The sequence below is a fragment of the Neofelis nebulosa genome, chromosome 6 (assembly GCF_028018385.1).
Source record: "Neofelis nebulosa isolate mNeoNeb1 chromosome 6, mNeoNeb1.pri, whole genome shotgun sequence".
NCBI lineage: Eukaryota > Metazoa > Chordata > Mammalia > Carnivora > Felidae > Neofelis > Neofelis nebulosa.
This window is the reverse complement of record NC_080787.1, coordinates 148,668,178-148,677,221: the sequence shown is the minus strand read 5'-3', so window position 1 is coordinate 148,677,221 and position 9,044 is coordinate 148,668,178. Positions and strand designations below refer to the sequence as shown.

Sequence of the window (9,044 nt, the reverse complement as noted above, 5' to 3'; positions counted from 1 at the left end):
TGATGAGTGTTTGTTTTCTGTGTGTGTGTGTGTGTGTGTGTTTTAATTCTAATACATACAGAAAATAGGCCATCGTCTGCAGAGCAAGGAGAAATGGATTAATCATGAATGTGTGTTTCTCCATAAAGTTATTTTAGATCTGTTATCCAAAAAGGAAATTCTATAATAAGCTGTTTTTTCATTATTTTCCAAAATATGACTGTGGGAGAGTGAGCTGAAAAAAAACTTTTTAATAAAAAGGGAAAAAGAGAGAAAATGAAAGCAGCCTGGTTTTGGGGAAAGGGTGGTGTTTAGAGCCACAGCCCTGAGTTCTGATGTGGGATTGGAGGTTTCCTGCCTGGGTGAAGGTCAGCAAGGGACCGAACTTCCTTGTGACTCAGTGGTCTCGTGTTCCAGTTCCCAGAGTGGGCAGAGAATGAACTTCATAGACGAAGTGTCTGTCAGCACCGGCACCTGGGACAGAGTCGTAGTTCAGTGAATGGTATTTCTGATGGGGATTCCTCTCCTCCACAGGGGGTTACGAGAGGCCCCAGGGAGGGATTCCCCTGGTGCTGGTCGTTAAGACCTAACAGAAGCCAGAATTTAGGGAGGGAAAGCAAGACAGGTCCCTGCCTGCGGAGGGGTAGTTTTGTAGCTGTACCTGAGTGCCCCCAAAAGGATACTCTGGAAAATTCCACGGAGGAACAAAAACCCACCTCCTCCGTGCTCAGGGGATTTGAAATTGAAAGGCTGCCATGCAGCTCCCAGATTGCTGACAAGCTGTGACTCATTTTGACAGAACATTTGCCAGTTTTACCTGCTATTCCTGTTGTTCACATTTGCCGCGGTTTTAAATTTTAGGTTCCTTTTTGCTTTCTTTTCTTACGAAAGCATGCAAATCAAGTATCACCATGGAGAGGTGTCTGTCTTCCTACCACCTTTTGGGTGGTTTTCCAGGGGTTCAGGGTAGTCAGGTGCAGACCCTTCCCAGCCTGACCCCTCGAGTGACCACCAGTATTTAGCAGGCAGTCAATGGCTGGCAAGAAAGGTGAAGCTAACTTGCCCATATGGGATTTGAACCTGTGACCCTTGCTTCATTATAGAACAATATCCTACCCAACTCAACTCTTCTAACTACCTACAGACCACCAAAATACAACCCCCATTTGATTATACTCTCTCATGATTCGTTATTTAGATTCCTAAAATGGGAGTTTATTGAAACTTCTATGAACTTTGTGCTTTAAAAATGGGTATTTTCCACTTTTACAAGAATCCATGACCATACACGTAAAGACTGAATAATTTACTCCTCGAATAAATAAAATATAAACCATACCAATGAGTTGAGATCTTTACCTGATAGGTCACACTAACAGAATGCATTTTCAGAGAAATTTTTAATTTTTTTTTTCTCTTGGGGGCAAAGTAGTATGCTTTGTTAATACTTATTTTCCAAAATGTTTGCGAATACTATGTTGTCGCTTTAAATTATCTTAGTTACCTGTCTGTGGATTATCCATTTTATGAAAGTCTATGTATAAATTTGCAAACTAGTTTTAATAACAGCTTAAACAGCATTACTCAGCAGGTAAGTATGAAGCTGTCTACACAAACACAGGCGCACACACGCACACACACACACACACACTCACTCTCTGGTTCCAAAGACAAACACTAAAGAAGTGATTTTTTAAAGGGAATTTGCTACTTTCGCGCCCACCTGACAATAGATTCCACACAGGCCTAGTCCATGTTGCAAATTAATCATGTTCCTTCAGTCCTGTTTGTAAAACGCTACCCGTTATTGATGAGGAAAACAATCCCTTGCAGATTATGCAAGTACTATTGAATCGGCATTTCTTCATGTTCACCAGTTTATCACTTGGCCACTGTTGTGTGCATTTTGTGCTCAGACACATGTAAATATTCTGCTCTACTTCCTAATTTGTTACAAGTCTCCAGTAAACATATAGTAGGTTTCTTTCAATGAATTGTCATTTTTATGCCAGTTTAGTAGTTGAGAGGAATCTATGGAAATGTGGGCCATATCTTGAAGGGAACCGAATAAGTATCTTTGATGACATACGTGTAATTACATGCCTAAATTCTTTCCTTAGGATACGAAACTTTCTATAAATACTAACTCATTACTGTCTCTAGGTCAAATGTTTGTTCTTACAAAGTTCACAATGTAATAAAAAAAAAAAAAAAAGGCAGTGCACTCAGTGGGCATAGGTTTCATTTCAGATGTGTGTACTTTTTAATTATCAGAAATGACCGTGTATATAAGCTAAAATATTTGTCTTCCGTGAGGAAAGAAATTGTATGCTCAAATTCTCTTGAGTGTATCATAAGTAGAATGACTATAATAAAGTCATTTTTTTTATATTCCTTAGCTAATGAGTGGAAAGAGGAACATAATTTTACATTTCATCAGTATTTGGAACCACTATAAATGCCATCAGCAAGAATACTAAAGCATTATTGGACTTTGTCCATAGGTTAACTTCTTCCTAGATAAAAGCTATCATCATAGTAGTAAAATCACTTAGCTAAATTAAATATATAGGTAATCTGTCATCAAATCAGAAAACAGCCAATTGCTTGAGAGCCATTTATTTAAAATAGAAAAGCCATCCCACATCACTGATATTAATTTCCATTGCCTTTGATTATTTGATTAGAATTATTTAATTGATTGATGCTCACTGGAGTTATATTTCATTAACTCATCCTATAACAATTTGTTGTTTACCAACTACGGACAAGATACTATAGCAGGGGTGGTTGAGCGTCCAACTTCAGCTCAGGTCATGATCTCGTGATTCGTGGGTTCGAACCCCACTTTAGGCTCTGTGCTGACAGCTCAGAGCCTGGAGACTGCTTCAGATGCTGTGTCTCCCTCTTTCTCTGACCCTCCCCTGCTTGTACTCTGTCTGTCTCTCTCTCCAAAATAAATAAGCATAAAAAAAATTTTTTAAAGATACTATAGCCAATTCAGGAGATACAAATACACAAAAGGATGAGGGGAAGTGCAAAGGCCCACAGTCAAGTCTGGAGGGACAAGAGACTGTGTCCCCTGAACTCAAAACTTAACCAGCCAAAAATCACTTTTGAGACCAGGCCTCCCACTGAGCAGAAATATGCTTGGCACAGAAAAGGGGACAAGGAAAGAGGAAATCCAGTTAAAAGTAGGGTAACAAAGTTGGGAGGTGACAGAAGGTGAGCCCCCATGCGTTTATCCCCAAACCCCCAGAACCGGAAGAGGAAACTCCAGAGGCACCAAGAGCTATTTCTGGATCTTACTTGTTTCTAAAGTGTCAGGAGGACTGATTTCATGTAAAACTGTGCAGCAGAAAGAAGCAAGGTTCAATCCCATAAAATTTTTAAGAGGTTACAGAGAATGAAGAACAGAATGATGTCCTGAGAGACAATAAAAGCACGTCAGTCTGGTGGAAGCTAAAGTAACTATTTCAAAAAGAACCATGTTGTTAAGAAATTATACAAATAAAAATAAGTAACAGATAGTGTCTTAAAAGAGGAAGTGAAAAGGAAGAAACTTCTAAAAACTGAAAGTAAAGTGAGATAAAGGATTCCAGAGATTAAATTCGACAGATTTAGAAGGTGAGTAAGGAAGATCCAATATACATATACTAGAAATCCTGTAAGAGACACGTCGAAGCAAGAAAATAGAGCAAATAACTGAAAATCAAATGCAATACAGCTTCCTTGAATCAAAAAAATCGATCAGAAAATGACCAGCATCAAGATACATTCTAACAAAACTACCATATTCTAAAGAAAGAAAATTCCTTTGGGCATCTAGGCGAAAAGATTATCAATTGAATGTATAAAGGGGAAAAAAATTAAATTGTCATCAGGCTTGTCCATAACACCTTACACCAGAAGAACATGGAGTAAGACAGTGAAGATGGTCAAGGGGGAAAAAATGTGAGCCTAGGACTTGATATCCAGCCAAATTCATTTTTAAGAATAAAGATCCCAAATAAACTGTCACGGATATGCAAGTCCTCCGTGAATATTTTTCCTATACACTCCTTCCAAGGAATTTACTAGAGAACAAGCTTCTAACAACCAAAATTACTGGAAAGATACCAACGTAAGAACTTGTGGGGAACATTACGTGTGTTTGTGTGTACATGTGTGTGTGTGTTTACACTTAAGATAACATGAAAAGTAAGAGAAAGCATAGTATGGAACGGGTGTATATTCCAACGAAGTAGATACAGTATTATTATAAAAATTTGGCAGTGGGGCTCCTGGGTGGTTCAGTTGGTTAAGCATCAGACTCTTGGTTTTGGCTAAGGTCACGATCTCATGGTTTATAAGATCAAGCCCCAGGTTGGGCCCTAGGCTGACAGCTCAGAGCCTGTTTGGGATTCTCTCTTTCCCTCTCTCTCTGCCCCTCCCCTGCTCGTGCTCTCTCTCAAAAAACAAAACAAAAAAAAAAAACAACAACATGTTTTTAATGTGGCAAAAGAAACAATAGAACATGTGAAAATGTATTTGAGGTTTTTAGTAATCATATTCATAGTGATAGTATTGGCACTATTCTTCTGTATCCTTGTATGTGTGTGAGATAAGGCCATTGAGCTATTGTGGGATAGTGTTTTATTCTGCCATCCTCTGTGTTCTTAAAAACCAGTGTAGAAGAAGCAAATACAAATGTCAAGTAGAAAATGGTAAGTCAAAGCCCTGTTGTTCTGAAACACCTACCTTCTTAGTAAATTTCAAGTATACAATACAGTATTATTCACTGTACTATCATTTTGTACATTAGATTTCCAGAACTCATTCATCTTATAAAACTAAAACTTCACACCCATTTTGGCGAGGCCAAGGCATAAAAGTTGAAAGGTCTAGTGGTACAGTACTGAGCTGAGCACCTCAGAGGGTTCCGATGAATATTTATTGAAATCATTCGCAGTTCCATGAGAGGATGTTGTGTGCCACCTCCTTAGGACAGAGCTCGTTTCCCAGCTGACATCATCCACTCTCTCCTCTCTTCCCACCCCGTCCCTTCAGCATATAAATATATTATTTCTTCATTTTCAGAAAATCCTTTACAATCCCTCTGTCCCGTTCAGCCGCTATCCAATGTTTCTTTTCTCCTTTTCAGCCAAACTCCTACGGGGAAAAGAACCCATTCTTGCCTCTTGGAATTCCTCTCCTCCAATTCTGTCCTGACTCCATTTGACTCCACTAAGATTTCTGGCTCCATGACTCCACTGAAATGGCTCTTGCCAAGACCCCAAAGACATCTGTATTTCCAGCTCCAGCCAGTTTCCAGTAATTGCCTTCTGGGCAGCTTTTGAGACAATTTATCATGACACCCTCACTCAAGTATTTTCTTCCCTTGGCTCCCAGGACACCCACATCCTTTTCATTTCCCACCTGCCTCATAGGCTGCTGCTTCTCAGTGCCCTTTGCTGGCTCCTTCTCATCTTCCCTACAAAGGTTAGATGGTCTCAGCTAGTCTCATGGCTATGGAGATAACACAGAGTCGGGCTGTCAAATCAGACACTCAGGAATCCTAGATGTAACCTTGTGTCACACTCTCCTAATGGCTTCAAAGGCGGGTAAAAATGAGGTGCCCACAAACCACAGAGAAGTCTGCGTCATTTAGCAGAGCTACCTGGGTCGTTTCTCAGTGTATCAGGGTGTACTACAGGCAAGACTTAATGAATGAGGTCTCTGAGAAGTACCTGGAATGATCATTAATGTGCAATCTCTCAATTATATAAGCTATCCCATCACTCATCATTCAAGGAATCATTCATCACTTAAGCATTTCCTGCTTAATGTATTCCACAGTTAAGAATCTTTTCTAGCAAATGCCATTGTATGGATGTATCATTAGCGTGTTTACAAGAGGATTTGACCAAGTCATCTTTCTTTCTTTCCTGGGGCCAGAAAAATGAGAAAATACATGGGAGGCCTGGTGCTAACCCTTTTCCTCCCAGCCTCCATGCACATATGATTTCAAATTTTGTATCTACAACCCACTTCTTTCTCCTAAACTCCAAACTCATACATTGTTAGCCACTCAACATCTTACTTAGCTGCATAGCAGTTTATTAAACTGAAGATAAATACCATAGAAATAATGGCTCCTTTTCTCAACTCCCAATCTACACACACACACACACACAGGCACTCACACACATATAGACACACACATGCACACACTGTCCTTCTAAAGTCTTTCCATCTCGGTTATTCATTCTCTGTGTCTGTCTCTGTCTCTGTCTCTGTGTGTGTGTGTGTGTGTGTGTGTGTGTGTGTGTGTGTGTGTCCTTCTGTCTTCTCAGACAAAAACATTATGTTCATGTTTGACTCTTTTTTTTTCTCACACCATGTATCCAATCTGCCTAAAAATTTTGGCATTTTTACCTGCACCGTATATCCAGCTGATCCCCACCTCCACCACTAGCTTGCAGGTTTGAGCCACCACCATCCTCCATGTGGATTGCTGAAAACCTCCCGCCTGCCCCTCTGCTTCCTCCTTCTTTCCTTGCCCCCAAGAGTCTATTCTGAACACCTCAGCCAGATGGCTATCTTTAGAAGATTAGTCATATTATGTCACCCCACAGCTCCAAAGTCTCCATGGTTCCTGTTTCTCTCAGAAAGGCAGCCAGACTCTTCTACTGGCCTTCAGGGACCCACAGAGCCCAGATTCCCAAGAGCTCTCTGACTATGTTTTCTGCCATTTCCTGTCCCGTCTCACTCAGCCGCACTGGCCTCTGCTATCTCACAGCACCGAGCACATTCTGGCTTCTGTATCTTGGTAATGCTCTGTCCTTGGCCAGAAAGCCCATTCCTATGGGTAGCCACATGGTTTGCTTTTCTAATCTCCCTCCGATGTTTGCCCACATGTATCTTCTTTATAAGGCATCCCCTATCTCTTAATCACCCCTTCAAAACTATAGTCCCCATCTTCCCCCAAATCTGTTTCTTCCCTGTTTTTTATTCTCCTTCCCACTGAAATATAACCTTTCAGTGTTTATCATTATCTGCATGTGGATGAGAGCACAGGTGTCTATTTTGTCCACTGCAGTATCCCCAGCACCCACAGTCTGACCATAGTAAGCTGTCAATGAAGGTTGCATAAATTAATTAACAGTAAAGCAAATCCACTTGACTTGATCTGAGTTTAGAAGAGAATATGATCAAATAACACCAGGAGAACAGTAACAAGGCTGCAATAGGATGGCCTTGGAACCTGCACTATGTAGTTTTATTCTGCGGGCTGGGGAAACCAGGGAGGGGGTCGAGCCATGCAAGGGCATGATGAAGTCAGGGATAAAAGAAACCATACTTTAAGAAAGAGAACAATGATGAAAGGAAAACATGAATCTTCTTCATCAAGCTGAATGTGCTCAGTATTCCTCAGATGTGCTCAGATATCCTGTGAGCTGCCCACAATTAGCACAGGGTAGAATATCAGGACCTATTTTCAAAATGGTTTCAAAAACTCATAGACACCTGAATAGAGGCATGAAAATATACCACTTGATAAGACTGATAATGATGCATTATGTGTCCATAACTTAAAATATAGATGTGTTTCCTAAAATTCCTGAAATAAGACTGTTAAATGGAGGTGATGTTAGTAATATTAAAAATCCAAACTGGGGCCCCTGGGTGGCTCAGTCGGTTGGGCATCCGACTTTAGCTCAGGTCATGATCTCACAGCTCGTGAGTTTGAGCCCCGCATCAGGCTCTGTGCCAACAACTCAGAGCCTGGAGCCTGCTTCCGATTCTGTGTCTCCCTCTCTCTCTGCCCCTCACCTGCTCATGCTCTGTCTCTCGCTGTCTCAAAAATAAATAATAACATCAAAAAAAATTTTTAAAACAAATCCAAACTTTGGGGGGAAATATTTAGGACCAATTTCTAGAAATACAAAGTTATCCATTTTGCTAATTGCAATTGGAAAGCCTTTCATTGTGTTGGATAATACCTTATCCACCCCTCCCCATTTTTTTTTTAACCAAAACAGATTAACAAGAAAACCCACACACCACCAGCTGTTAACATTTTGGCTAAAACAGCACATCTTCATATTATCACTTTGAAAAACCCATGTTGTGTTTCACAGTACAACCGGTACCAGCAATATGGCGCTGAAGAGTGTGTGCTCCAGATGGGGGGCGTGCTGTGCCCTCACCCTGGCTGTGGAGCAGGGCTGCTTCCCGAGCCAGGCAGGAGGAAGGTCACTTGTGAAGGGGGAAATGGTCTGGGCTGCGGGGTAAGTACCACCTACACCTTTGGGTGTTGATTTTGTGTGCTTTTTTTTTTTTTTTTTTTTGGCAAATTGGCAAAGATTATCTATTTGTTTTACTTTCATTTTTCCCTTTGTACTCAGATGTCCTTGAACTGATGTATAAGAAAATAGATTTTTAGGGGTACCTGGGCCGCTCAGTTGGTTAAGCATCTGACTCTTGGTTTCGGCTCAGGTCATGATCTCATGGTTCCGTGAGCTGGAGCCCCCTGTGCTGACAGTGTAGAGCCTGCTTGAGATCCTTTCTCCCTCTCTCTCTCTTTTCACTCTCAAAATGAGTAACTTAAAAAGAAATGAGATTTTTAAATTCTTACGTAGGATCCCAAATATGAACACAGACCTTCATTGATGTCCTATTCAGATTTTTTGCTTTAATCGTTTATCACAGTGTCTTCTGTAAGGCATTGTGAATTACTAGACCAGATTTTAAACTCTCTTTCTGGTGCTCAGCTGATTCAGAGAAAATATTTATTATTTTTTCAGAGTTTACTTTAAGTAGGCAGAGTAAAGGGGAAAGAGGATTTCCCATCAGTGATGTCTTAACAAAATTGTTTGCCTAAGTATTTCAAGAAATAAAATGAAGATTAATATGGAAAACTTGAAATTTTATTGTGTCATAAAAATCATTTTAAATAGAGATGAGCAAAACTAATGGTGCCTCTTAGGGAAGCAGAATAAGAAACATGGAAAATGTTTGTTCTAAGAGGTCAACCAATACGACCCAGATGGCTTCTTGAATGAATCTATGGCTGCAAGCTG

At 40.4% G+C, this 9,044-nt stretch overlaps 1 protein-coding gene across 2 annotated transcripts in view; it reads left to right on the top strand.

Moving 5' to 3' along the window:
* Nucleotides 1-9,044, top strand: part of PRKN (parkin RBR E3 ubiquitin protein ligase) — a 1,360,952-nt gene that overhangs the window by 1,159,063 nt on the left and 192,845 nt on the right. For both annotated transcript variants that reach the window (XM_058736213.1, XM_058736212.1), the window contains exon 9: nt 8,103-8,252. In XM_058736213.1, the coding sequence (XP_058592196.1) occupies nt 8,103-8,252 (150 nt within the window). The remainder of the gene's footprint in view (nt 1-8,102; nt 8,253-9,044) is intronic.